This window comes from Oryza glaberrima, chromosome 4, assembly GCF_000147395.1.
Source record: "Oryza glaberrima chromosome 4, OglaRS2, whole genome shotgun sequence".
Classification (NCBI taxonomy): domain Eukaryota; kingdom Viridiplantae; phylum Streptophyta; class Magnoliopsida; order Poales; family Poaceae; genus Oryza; species Oryza glaberrima.
In genome coordinates this window covers 12776937-12791202 of record NC_068329.1, presented here as the reverse complement: position 1 = coordinate 12791202, position 14266 = coordinate 12776937, and the positions used below count along the sequence as shown (strand labels likewise).

The window sequence follows — 14266 nt, the reverse complement described above, 5'->3', positions numbered from 1 at the left end:
TCCCTTTATTGTCATTCAAGTCAGCATTAAGCTTGCTGGTTGAAAATTTGAAGTTTTTTTAATTCATTTTGATGTATGAAGTAGTATAGAACTTTCTGATTTTCTATTGGTGTTTAGCTCCTAATTGTTGTTTTATCTGAGAATTCACTGCTCACTGCTAGCTTAACCATCTCAATAAAGCTGATGAAGACAAGGTGCTCGATATTCAGACGATATTGGTCAAGTATAACATATTTCATATTGACCAGTGAGAAGCATCCGAAAGAAGTAAACGAATGAGCATTGAGTTCCAGAAAATGGTGTATAGTATAGATGGAATTATGAAAAGAAATCAACCTCATGTTTTATGTATAGTTTTTATTATTTTGTGAAAGGATGGTAGTGTCAATATGTAGAGTTTTTATTAATTTGTGAAAGGATGGTAGTGTCAATATTTAGTTCCAGAAAATGGTGTATTGTATAGTTGGAGTTAGCAAGAGTAATCGTCTAGCTCATGGTTTTGGGAAAGGATTTTGGTGTTAACTATTTTTTCGATCAGATTATCAAATTCAAAACTGCAAGTATTTTCACCCGAATGTTGTTCGTGAACCCGTGAACTTTATTAGCTTCAAAGTGTTTTTATTTTCTGATACAACTCACATGCTATTTTATTCACCAACTTTCGTTGTTTGTAGATTTGTATTACTACCATATGAAAACTATAAACATGTGATGTAATTATTATTCGTGCTATATTAAAGTTTTTATTATAAAGGAATTACACTTAATAATTATTTAACATTATCTTACTGTGTGCTTTTAAATTGGTTTATAACTTTTACCCGTTGCAACGCACGGGCATCTAAGAGCATCTCCAACAGCCTCTCTAAAATAGACTCTCCAAACACCTATATAGCCAGCTCTCCAATTGATTTGGCAAGTCAAACTCATTCCTCACTCCAACAGCCTTTCCATCTACCCTCTCCATTACGAGCCTATGACAATTAGGACCCACATGTCAGCCTCTACTATCTATTCTTTTTCCTCTTTCTCCCCCTTCTTCTCTATTCCCACTAGAACCATCCCCTCGTCGGTAGCACAGGAGAGCAGGCGAGCTTGCAACGGAGGGAGGCCGGGAGGGAGGAGCCGCCGTCGTCGCCGCAGCCTCCTTCGCGCCGTCGTCTCCGGGGACCGCCTCCGTGCCGTCGTCGCCGGGGCTGTCCTCCGCGCCGTCGTCGCCGCGGTCTCCTCCGCGCCATCGTCTCCGGGGAGCGCCTCCGCGCCGTCGTCGCCGGGGCCGTCCTCCGCGCCGTCGTCGCCGCGGTCTCCTCCGCACTATCGTCTCCGGGGACCGCCTCCACACCGTCGTCGCCGGGGCCGTCCTCCGCGCCGTCGTCACCGTGGACCGCAAGCCGTCGTCGCCGGGGCCCTCCTCCGCACCATCGTCACCGGGGACCGCCTCCACTCCGTCGTCGCCGCGGTCCTTCGTGCTGTCGTCGCTCGATTTGGGAGGAGGGGGAAGGCGTGGGACCCACGATTGGAGAGGCGATCCTGGCTGGCCAAAGTTGGCCAGCGTGAGGCCAAGTTTAGCCAGCCGGATGGCCAGCCATCCGGTTGGCCAGTCTGTTGGAGCACATTTTTGACCCAAAATTGCTAAAATTTAGCTTGGAGAGTGGGATAAGTAGACTGTTGGAGATGCTCTAACTAGTGATGTCTTATTTCTGGTCCAACCCTACGTCCCAGTCATTCCCATTCTTTCCTCTGTCCCGATCGCTGGAAATCCACGTCCTCTAGCCCCAGTCGAGAGTCGCCGGCATCACCACCACCACGGCACACACTCTCCCAAGCATCTCTTTCCTTCTCTTCCATCTCTCCCTCCCTTGATTCCCAGCCATAGAATCGTAGATCTGGATGGTGGATTGGAGTATTGGTGACCGGGCATTGTGGGTGCTAAATTCTCCTATAAACTTGGTCAAACTTAAAAAAATTTAACTAACAATATGAAATATTAAACGGAGGGAGTAGTAAGAAACGCTATGATGTGATAACCAATTGTTGAAATCATAGAGGCGACATGACGCTGTTGGAAGCGGATGACGATGGTGGCTCTAATGGAAGCAAATAGTATGATGACAGCGCTGGTGGAAGCCGATAGCATGGAGGTGGTGGAAGTGAAGGATGAGAGTGATGACCTATTGCTGAAATCTGACAGATGACAGGGAGATTGAAAGGCGTTTTGATCGATATACATACCGATAGACAGGGAAGAGTGAAGACCCTTCCAGGGAGGGCAATTGACTATGCAATTTGCATTTTACTCCCTCAAGATGGTATTTTACATTTAAGTTATTTTTTTGGTGTTGGACATAATTCGATAGTAAGAGATTGCCAGTACATATATATGTACCGAGTAGAGCTGTCAAAAAAGCTCAAGACTCACAAGCTACTTGAGTTTGATTCGTTATGATCCTGATTCAAGCTCGAATTTCTTGGGCGAGCCTCAGCATCCAGCGCATGTTCTTTCTAGCAGGCTTTTCCTCCCTCCTCTCTCTTAATTTGTCCGTTCAAATTATATATCTACCAGAGTAGCACTAGGACTGACAAGGCGGAAGGGCATACTCCCTCCGTCCCAATAAAAAAGGCAAACCCTGAGTTTTCGTGTCCAATTTTGACTGTCCGTCTTATATGAAATTTTTTTATAATTCGTATTTCATTATTGTTAGATGATAAAACATGATTAATATTTTATGCGTGACTTATATTTTTAATTTTTTTTATATTTTTTTCAAAAATAAGACGGACGGTCAAATATTGGGCACGGAAACCAGGGTTTCTCTTTTTTTTTTAATGGAGGGAGCATGCATTTGTTATCCCATGTCCCAAAAAGAGCATGGCTAGTACTGGTACTAGTGTGTGGCTTGCTTTAACGTAGGATCACTAGCATTACTTTCCCCATCTAATCATGCATCACAGTGTCAACTTTTCAAGTGAATGGGATGAATCTGTTATAGTATTTCACTGCACCACCAGGAAGGCTTGAGAAAAGCTCGAAGCTCGAACTAGCCGAGCTTCAAGCTCGCAGCAAACCAGGGCTTGACTTGAGCTCGACTCAAGTCTGTAGCGAGCTTGAGCCTACATATGGAAGCTTGCTCGAGCTCGGCTCGTTGACAGCCCTAGTACCAACTCTTACTTTCCACTCCCTTCATCCAACTGATCTGATCTGCGCATAAGGTTTGTCTACTTTGACCAAGGATAATAAAAATAATTTCCATTGTGAATATAAGCCACATTGATAAGGTTCCATGCACAACAGCTCCTTCAGCGTACACGTGTGTTCTTCTGTGATTCTACTCCTACAAAAACCGTCCTCACATTTTTATACGCATATCAATTTCTGATTTTTTTGTTTTGGGTTTTAATTATCTGCTGATCAAAATTGGATGGAGAGAGTAATTATTGTTGTTGGTTGACTTTGATGCCGATGATAAAATTAATACCCAGTGATAAGTGCTTTGCTATGGGTGTTGAAGATTTTCAGGATGGTTCTTAGTTAAATAAGGGCTGTCGTCCCTAGTCGGTTGCCCGTGGGATGGTTAGATGGGTGTATCGGTAATCAATTATGTTTCCTTTGCTTTTAGTCTATGATATTTAGCAGGTCGGCTACTGTGTAATCTAAAGATGTACTCCCTCCGTTTCGTTTTATTTGGCATCGTTGATTTTTTAGCACATGTTTGACCGTTCGTCTTATTTAAAAACTTTTGTGAAATATGTAAAACTATACGTATGCATAAAAGTATATTTAACAATCAATCAAATGATAGGAAAAGAATTAATAATTATTTAAAATTTTTGAATAAGACGAGCGGTCAAACATGTGCTAAAAAGTCAACGGTGTCAAATAAAACGAAACGGAGGGAGTATTATCTTTATGTTTGTCTATGTTTAGAACTTACATAAATATTTCTTGATGTCATCGCTTGAGATGAAAATGCATAACTAATTACTATCACGCGGATATGGGTTTGAAACAATTGAGATTTTTGCAAAATAGCATGAGAAGGGTCTCCTAGGGTATGCGCTTTGGGTCATTGTCATCGAGTTGATGATTAGGCGGTGCATGCCTCGGTAGGGCATTAACATGCTCATATGTTAAACATCTCCTTTGGTCCTAGTTTGGCATTGTGCTTGTTAAACCATTAATTGTTCTAACGTGGTCATGTACATGATGAGGATGGGTGCTATTCTTTTTATGGATCCCATCTATCAAATATAATGTGATGGCACATGTTAGAGAGGTCAGCGGTATAGTACTTGTGGATCTCGGCATCCTAAATTCATGAAATTTTGGCGGTACGGTATCCATTATTTTTAGTATAATTTCCTGAAATTTTAGATTAGTATTTCGTAGAACAAAAGTTTGAAAGGTTCAATTCTAATTGCCTTGTCTTCTAACTGAAATTTGGTTGTAAATTTTAATTCAGCCACATAAATTCATAAACAAGCAATCACATCACAACTTCACAAGGCTAATCTATTTTCAAGGTAAATTAAACTAGGGACGTTACAGAAGTACTCACCCTTTGTTCTTAAATATTATCCGAAACCGACAAGGGTAATGCCGAGTTTGAGGATTGTGCCTGATGTCTTAACCCTATAAGTTGCCTATGATACCTTAGACAGATGCTATTATTTCTTTTTTCGTAGCTTCTTCAGTTTCTACTACCTTCATCCCAAAATGTTCTTACCTAGAAGGCTAGGACTATTCAGATTAGTTATTCTAGGATGAATAACATATCTCATTCTAGGTAGCAATATTTTGGGATGGAGGAAGTAGTAAACTGTGTAAGACTTTTCAACTTTATCAGACTTAACACAAAATAAAAACCACAGTAATTGTGTGTATGCAACATATTATATTTCAGTGGTATCAATTTTTTTTCGAAAGATGCCCACCCTATTCTCAACTTTGGAAGATTGGACCGGCATAACGTCTCGGTGTTGAGGGGTATATCACCTACCACTACCACTGAAAGAATAATTTGTCATAAATAAGAGCACTGTTGGTATTTCTTATGACCACAGATAAATCTGCAAGCACACGGAATACCGCTGTAGTACTTCACCTTCGGGTGACCCCAAAAGGATATCGAACTCAAGGAACGTGTGTAATCTACCTAAGGCTAAGAGAATCCAAGGACAACAACTATAGGCGGGCAGGCTAGAGAGGACTTTCTATGTGCTTTAATTATCTACGCTAAGCAAGGTAATTCCCTATCTGTTGCTTCGGGCACCGACCCCTACTGGTCTGCTAGCGTGGTTCCGGCTATAGCTCTATGATGTATCCGAACATGGAGGATTACTAGGACGGGATTCAGGGCTGTCACCACCTGCCGCCTACCTCTGACAAATCCATGGGATATACAACAAACAAAGGTAATCTCTAACCTAGACACCATGTCTAAGTTATTAATTACTACTCTAATACTTGTACATGAACTTCCTTCTTTATCCAGAGTCCTAGTACTAGAGCACTTAGTATGAATACTAAACAATGTACCCGCAAAGATGGAAATCTATCTTACTCAGACAAAGTAATTAAATAATATAAGAAAGGAACACGAATGCTTACTTTATAGAAGAAGTTCTCCGAACCCGGAGCAGAGTGTATCGACAGCTCCGGTACTCCTCTAGAATTCCTCCTAGGAAGCTACACTCGTTGAGAAAGAAGTCGGAGAGGGCGCCAAACTTCCGGGCACTCCTCCAGAGCTTCCCCTCACTCTCTACCTTATTCTAATGTACAAAAGATACAATAGAGTCTCATGTAATTCAGATCAAAGTTGTATACTGGAAATGAGAGTGAGCTTCCTCCTTTTATAGGCAGGTATAACGGTTACAGCCTATGCGAAATGTCCAAAATGCCCTAGAATCGCCATCAGGAAGTAATCAGGGCCGTCCACATGGAAAATGGTGATCAACGGTGCCAGAACAGGTTTGGCCGAACTGGTGGGTTCGGCCGAACCCAAAAACACTCCTCCTGGCCTCTTCTTCGGCGGGAGGTTGCTTAATGGGCCCCCAATAACCTGTGCTTTGTTTTGGCCCAATCCTAAATGGTTTTCATTGACTTATTGGGCCTTCAATCCGTGTAAACGCGTCCTGAATGCGCGGAGGTGCATTTTGTCGCATGACTGATGTGGTTTCTCCTCAAATTACCTGCATACGCATATTTCACCTACACTAGTGGAAATGATTAGTAGTAATACCTACCACTAAGTGAGATACCATGTTTTATTTCATTATATGCAAGTATTGACGGTCAAATATTATGATTTAAGGACCATCAACAAGCACCCATGCTAAGTTTGGGATTTGAATCTAGGTGGACAGGTCCCACCACAAGATACCTTACCAGCTAATACGCTACGGTCAGTTCTCCAGTGGGATGGATATGTGGTTTTATCTACTGCTATGCGAAGGCACCAAGCAATGTATGTGTGTGCTGTTAATGCAGAAGGTTAATGGTCCTAAAACACCAGAGCCTGACATTTCTATAGTGCAGAGTTAATTTTCTCATTGATTCTATTGTAACAGGGCTGATGGTCTGATCAGAATTGAGCAGTCCAAGTAGCTAGTTAAGTCTTCTCCAACTACTTGTTGAGCTAGATAGTCAGATTGCCAGGATCATATGTTTTTAGATTCTGAGTTGGAACTAGTTGTTTTAGCTTCGTAGAGTACGTATTAATAGTTCTAGATTTTAGTTTACGTACACAACCAGTCACTACTCTTTGGCTGTCGTAGATATGAAGTTTCTTTCCAAAAAGAAACAGAGCCATGCATGGCATTTTTCATAGCCACAAAAGATAAGGAGCTTAGGCATGCAAAAAAAAAAACCGCAGAAAAAATAATGGATGGACTCGAGAACGCGAACATAGCAACATATGCACGTGCATTTTTTTTGGCTGTGTATATGGACATAGAGCCTAGACTTATATCCATTATCTGAAAAAACGCACGTGCATTTTTCTCAACCACAAAAACCATGTAGTTTCCAGTTTCCTCGTACTCTCTCCCGGCAATAATTGGTGACTGCTTCCACTTTTAGCTATTTCCTGTTCACGGTACCCCACATCTTTTGCTAGCATGCCCCTACCCATTCATATTGAAGCTCATAGAGCAGCCCATTGCCATAGATGAGGACCAGATGACGAACCAACAATTACCATTTAAAACTCCATAAAATACAAAAGGGAAGGGATGATACATACTTTCCTGAAGAGATGGCAGCTCCTTTGTTGTTATCAACAATCATTTCGGCTCTAGTGGTGGTAGCATCCTCTACTCGTGGTACCATGGCTAATGGTGTATTCCAGGTGCGCCGCAAATTCCATATCGTGGACGGTGTGTACAAGGGGAGCGACATAGGTGCATTACAAACCCATGATGGGAACCGCCATCGTCGCCGTAACCTTATGGCTGCGGAGCTCCCACTTGGTGGCTTCAGCATCCCATACGGCACTGGGTATGCTTCAATCATCTCTGCCTTTAGTCATGTCTGTGTTTGCTTGGTTGGTTGGTGTGGTTATTAGGGATAACAAATGGATCTTGGCATAGATTATACTACACAGATATAGGGATTGGGACACCCGCCGTGAAGTACTATGTACAGGTGGACACCGGTAGTGAGGCATTTTGGGTTAACGGCATCTCCTGCAAGCAATGCCCTCACGAGAGCGACATATTGGTAGGTTTCCTTCTAGTGTTTCTTTAGTTTCAGTCCATTAATCTGCTTGCAAAATCTGCTTTGCAAAATTGCTTTGTAATATGTTTTTGTTTTTGTCATGGGTACGTGTATCTGCTTGTGTGCAGAGAAAGCTGACATTTTATGATCCCAGGAGCTCAGTAAGTTCAAAAGAGGTGAAATGTGATGATACAATATGCACTTCACGACCACCATGCAACATGACCTTACGTTGTCCGTACATCGCGGTGTACTCTGATGGTGGCTTAACAATGGGCATCCTTTTCACTGATCTTCTGCACTATCATCAACTGTATGGGAATGGGCAGACCCAGCCAACCAGCACCAGTGTCACATTTGGGTGAGTTATTAAAGAAAGAGTACTGCTACACGTACTAAGTTTTTCTTACTAAATTTTTACTGACAATCATCACAACCGTTTGATTTAGCTAAATGGAAGTTATAAAAAATCTAGATGCACTCATAGCATGACACATCAATGTATTACAACCATTTTCGTACGTGAAATTTATTGATTTACAACTGAAGTGCTCGATTGTAAAATGCCATTGATAAGCAATAGTTCAACAATATGTTTTCCATACGTGCAATACTCTTACTTTTTTACCATCACATCATGGTTAACATCAAATTCTGTCTCTAGTTTTTATAAAATGACCAAAATATCATTGAGAACATAGTTATACCCTTGACAGACTTCTTTTGTTTTTTACACAGTGACCAAAACACCTTTGATAACTCTGTTACACCCTCGACAGACTTTCGTGAGTGCCTGTTGCTGTTTATGGTGAAATGAACTTTCCATTAGAGGACAACATAGGCCCCTTAATGGTTAGTTCACAGCGATGGAGAAAAGATAGAAAAATAACATGTATGGTGGCATAACATATAACTCATATTTATAAGATCGAAACACAATAACCAAACCTACCAGAGAGTGGTGAATGGTACGTACACTAAAAACCAAAATGGAATAAAAATAATCCTCTAACCTTACAGAGTCCACGATGAAGTCTGGTTGACTAACTTGTGTGCACCGGTCTGACCACTCTAGTGCTGTCGGTCTGACCGGTGTAGAGTCACCGGTCCAATCGCCTTGCTTCTCCCTTCGCCTGACACTGCCGGTCCAACCATCTAAAACTTGCCTGTGTGACCGCTGTGGCGCCGCCAGTCAGACCGCAAGGATGCTACTACTCTAACTACCGAAACAAAGAAAAACACAAATCAAACAATTTTTTAGAAGTAAATCAACTTTATTGCTTCTAATTGTGCTCACAAAGTGTAACAGTAACACTCATCTATCAACTTTCGACTATACTCAAAATTTAGGCTAAACCTTTTTTTTTTCAAAACTGTTATCTCACAAAATGGTACCAAGAGGCCTCAACCCCTCTTTTTTTTATACCTTGAAGTGGCTGCACAAAGCCACGAATTCAACATGGATAAGTAATTCTAATCTCATAGAAAACCTACCCGAACAAGTATACAACTTATCCCTTTACAAATCAAACTCCAATCTTTTCAAATTTGGACTCCTTCCAAATTTGACTCATATTTGTTGATGGCATTTCATAGAGTCGAGTGGTTGCATGTTGATGGCATTTTATAGAGTCGAGCACTTGCATATTGATGGCACTTACAATATTCCTTTTCATACAAAAGGCATTTCATTGCACTAGTACACAGTAGGCAAACACTGCCGGTCTAACGGTTGCTATAGACTAGCAGTGATTAACTATATATAATGCCAGTTCATGCTGGCTTGGATATTTTTTCCCTACCAACCCATGTGTATGGGCTATGATAGACCTAGCATCACTGTCGGTTCAGCAACCGGTAGTGGTAGGTGAGGCCACCACTGCTGGATGACCTCTTCTAGTTCAAAAACTGATAGTGATGCATCAACTACGAACCGATGGTGATTGGAGTTTCCGTAGTTGTATTGTCTTATTAAATCTGAAGCATTATTTTACAGCATCACATGGCAATAATTAAACCATACATATATTTTCTGTTCACTATTGTCTGTAAGGTGGGTATGCTGTATTGATTGTCTTTTATTGTAGATATTCTTTTCGAGAAGTCATACTATATAAGTTTGCTCACTTAGGCCCTGCTTGAAATTTATTATTGACTGTATTTTTTTATGGATTATCTACTTTGATTATAGGGATAGACTAAATATTTTGAGAAATATATTCAACAGATAGCTTAGAACAAGTGGACCAATAAGTATACATGCAATAGAGGAATGTTCAATTTTAGAGGCGTTGAGCAAATCCATGGCTATAATCCAGAGAAGGAGCAGAAGAGACATGGCATAAGTTAATGCTCCTGTGGGGGGCTACCATTGGATGTTGCATCACACAACACACTAGTTCTTTTTCATATGAATGGTCCTGTGGGGGGCTACCATTGGATGTTGCATCACACAACACACTAGTTCTTTTTCAAATGAATGGTATTTTATTGCACTAGCACACATGAGCTAATCACTATCACCCATCACTATGGGTTGCCATGCATAGTTCCAACAATTATTGACTATTAATGCCATTTCATGCCAGCCGGGTTGGGCATTTACCAAATCTATATGAATTCACTATGATAGCCTGAGCATCGCTGTCGGTTCAGCCACCGGTATTGATAGCCGAGATCACTAGTGTCGGCTGGCCTCTGCTGGTTTAGAAATTGGCGTTGATGCCGGTTAACAAATGGCTTGGAAAGTAATCTAGCCTATGCAGTAGAAGAATATTTTTTAGCAAACATATTTTTAGGGACGTGGGGCAAATCTGTGATAATAATTCGACGAAATGGCTCCCCTGTGCTTCTAGGTGTGGTTTACAACAAACTGGAAGCTTAAACAATTCAGAACTAGCGATTGATGGAATTATTGGTTTTGGCAATTCAAATCAGACATTGCTATCACAATTGGCTGCAGCAGGGAAGACAAAGAAAATATTTTCTCATTGCCTTGATTCCACAAATGGTGGTGGAATTTTTGCTATAGGAGAAGTGGTGGAGCCAAAAGTAAAAACAACACCTATAGTAAAGAATAAGTGAGTTAACCATGTACTTCTCTGCTATTAATTATTATGTTTCTTTTATGGTCACAATTTAATTTGGATCTACTTTAAATACATATAATTTTACCCTGGTTATAGCTTCTTCTGGTATACTTGTTTAAGAAGCATTTATCAAGCCCCTGAAATAGGATGCATTTATCCACTTAAACATGAACTGTGTCAAGTGGTACATCTCTGGTACAAACGTTGTGAAAAAAATGTATGTGTTATTGTTCTTGAGTGTTCTTTTTAGGCGCAATGTTTCAAAGTTTTGAATGCACAGAGCTATGCGAAAATTTATGTTGGCTGTCTTCAACATGGACTGAAGGGTGCTCTTAGGCTGGAATCGCTAGAACCTTAAACTATAATTTTAAAAAAAAAACTATTTATATACTTTAGTACATGATCTTGGCTCTCCACCAGTCCCTGTTGGATGTTAGGTTTATGACAAGTAGGGATATATGCATATAATATCAATTTGTATTGTAGTGCACGTATGCCTTCTTACATGTTGTAACCTTTTGAGAATACATGTCTTTCTGCGTGTAACCCAGGCTCGTGATTCCAACACAAAGATCATAACCAACCTTGTTTGGTTCTATTCTTGTTTCCACCAAACTAATGCTATAGTATCCATTTTGAATCTGTATAATAATCACTAGACCCAAAGCATGGATTTACAAATTTGTGGGAATATGTATAGTTTTTATAGAAGTACTTATCATGTTTATCTGTATCTTCTGAAAATTAAAAGCAGCAAGGCATCTGGAACTTTTGAGCCCACTCACACACCATGCACACTAACTCACATCAATTCACTATTCTATCACATAGTGAGGTATATTACCTTGTGAACCTCAAGTCGATCGATGTTGCTGGCACAACACTTCAGCTTCCAGCCAATATTTTTGAAACGACCAAAACAAAGGGTACATTCATTGATAGCGGTACAACCTTGGTGTACCTTCCGGAGATTGTATATTCAGAACTAATACTTGCGGTATGGCAAAAGACCTGCTATTCTTTTCTAGTGGTAGAATTGTTTGCAATTACGTTTACATATAACTCTCAACCAATTGCAGGTATTTGCCAAGCATCCAGATATAACCTTGGGTGCTATGTACAATTTTGAATGTTTTCATTTTCTTGGAAGGTATACTCTATAACACAAAATCTAGCTATAGTGCAGAGACATTATATTCACCAATGGACTATATACCAGAAGATTCATTGGATTCATATTGAGTTAATTCAATCTTTTCAATGCCTCTGAATTCCACTTTATCCATCAAATAACTCCAATTTATTAGTAGTCCGCTAACATTACCACTGTTTTGATACCCAAGTATCCTATCCATTTGTTGAACGTGAGGAAAACCAGTAATTCTCTAAAAATTCCCATTGGGTCATAACCTAATAAAGAACGCTGCCTACTCAAACCGAAACTTTGTTATGGACAATTTTAAGTCTTGAATAATACTCTAAATGGGTGAAGTTGCCCAAATTACCAAAACCTTAGAGTAAAAATAAAAATAAAAGAAACTTTTGCTTTTCTATATGAGTTTCAGACAAAATATAAGGTACGATGGAGAAGCAGTAGTGGAAATTATTTTCATTGTACGATTTACTCGGTAAAAGACACATAAACTGCTATTTCATCTGCTACAGCAGCAAAACCTATGTCAAAAGTGCAGTAGGGGTTTATTTAGAGGGTTTCCTATTTATGTTGGGATTACTTAGACTGTTCCATAGTTCTGAGGGATGGGGTATATTATATGCAACTTAGTCTTCAGATGGTAGAATATAATTATTCCATTTTACTTTGTGATTATTCTAACTATGTTGTTGTTTTCTTGTGCAGTGTTGATGATAAATTTCCAAAGATAACTTTCAATTTCGAGAATGATCTTACCCTGGACGTGTATCCATATGATTACCTTCTTGAATATGAGGTAATGACATTTCACCCCCATGCTCTACCAAAGTTGGTATAACAATTTGTTCACAAATTGGTATTGCCTTGTCTTATTAATTCTGACAACTTAACACTTCAAACTTGTCATGGCCAGAAAATACCTTTTCCGAACGCTAGTGCATTAATCCCCGTCGTAGGAAAATCTGGGGTCACCACAACAGACTTGATACAAAAGACACATCTTTATTAATTATCACGATGATATCTATATTATTATATAGGCACATTAGGTCTGTCAACAAAAGAAAAACAACAGCGGACTAGAGGATGTATGACTCCATCTTCACAGGCGCTCAACAGTGCTATATGCTAGGACTCCACTTAAGACTTCTTCAAAGCTTGTCTGACTAGAGGATGAAAGATTGAGTAAGAATGAGTGCAACCACCATACTCAGCAAACCACACCAAGAAATGCACACATAATGCAAATGGGTACAAGGAATAATGATACATGTTGACTTTTGCATAAAACCCATTTTTAAATAGTTTAGTTTTAAAACACATTTCAAAGCATGATCCTAATCTAGTCAAATTTTTTAGTCAAGCTGCACACTTGCACGATCATGCGTTAACCCAAGCCATCAAATTGCAGTTCCAATCATTCCAGTTTAATTAAATAAAATCTCTAACTTGGGACATTGCTAGGCTTGCCCATAACCGAGGGCTTGGCTATTCGAATAGATTATACTCTGATCATCCATGTCTTTTTATTTCTGACCATATTAAGCTATGAGTTAAGCCTTACCCACTAGACATGTGGTTGTAAGGAATATGCTTTGTAACATAGGCACGAAGAACGATCCTTATATATGATGGCCAAGGTGCGACTAACAGAACCAAGCACATTGAGCCCAACCTAAAACAAGTTTGAGAATTATGAATAGAAGTCCAACATGTGCAGGCTAACAACAAGCCTCTAATCCACCATTAATCAAGATTATATGGTTATTCCCAAAGTCTAGATCATTAGGAAACAACTATATGTTTCTCTTAGAGCATTGCTAAGCATAATCCTAAAATCTCTAATAAGCACCGCACATAGAGTAGTCACTAGATAGTTATGGTTTTCTAGGGTTGTCAAAGGTAATTACTCAATATTTAATAAATAAGGCAATAACAAAAAATATAGGAAAGGCTAAGTAAAACAGTTATAACGCAATAAACTTAGTAAAGTGAATGCAAAAATTTAAATTAAAATACTTTCCGTAAATTGGGATTTGATAAGGAGAGTGTGACTTCCCTTGCTCAACGAAACAAACTTCTGAGACTTCAGCAACGAACATGAACTGCATGACTGGAACCTCCGAAATGACAACAACTATACGAGCAACAAAACAAGGCCACAACTCTAAGAAATAAATGATAACAAGACATAAAAGCAACGTACATGGGTAATTTAAGTTATAACAAAAGTTAAACTGGTCAAGTTGGAGCTCATATGGCCAAGATACGGCCATCCAAAATTTAACTGTAGTTTAAATTAAGATTTCC

At 39.8% G+C, this 14266-nt stretch overlaps 1 protein-coding gene across 5 annotated transcripts in view; it reads left to right on the top strand.

Moving 5' to 3' along the window:
- Positions 1-7100: 7100 nt before the first annotated feature.
- Positions 7101-14266, top strand: part of LOC127769733 (aspartic proteinase 39-like) — a 62703-nt gene continuing 55537 nt past the window's right edge. The window contains exons 1-7 of one of the 5 annotated variants that reach the window (XM_052295355.1): positions 7103-7495; positions 7588-7717; positions 7843-8075; positions 10570-10794; positions 11635-11800; positions 11883-11953; positions 12662-12752. In XM_052295355.1, the coding sequence (XP_052151315.1) occupies positions 7254-7495; positions 7588-7717; positions 7843-8075; positions 10570-10794; positions 11635-11800; positions 11883-11953; positions 12662-12752 (1158 nt within the window). In that variant the 5' untranslated portion in view covers positions 7103-7253. Of the gene's footprint in view, positions 7496-7587; positions 7718-7842; positions 8076-10569; positions 10795-11634; positions 11801-11882; positions 11954-12661; positions 12753-14266 lie in introns of all 5 variants that reach the window. The other 4 variants (XM_052295356.1, XM_052295360.1, XM_052295358.1 and 1 more) reach the window with 4 other exon arrangements.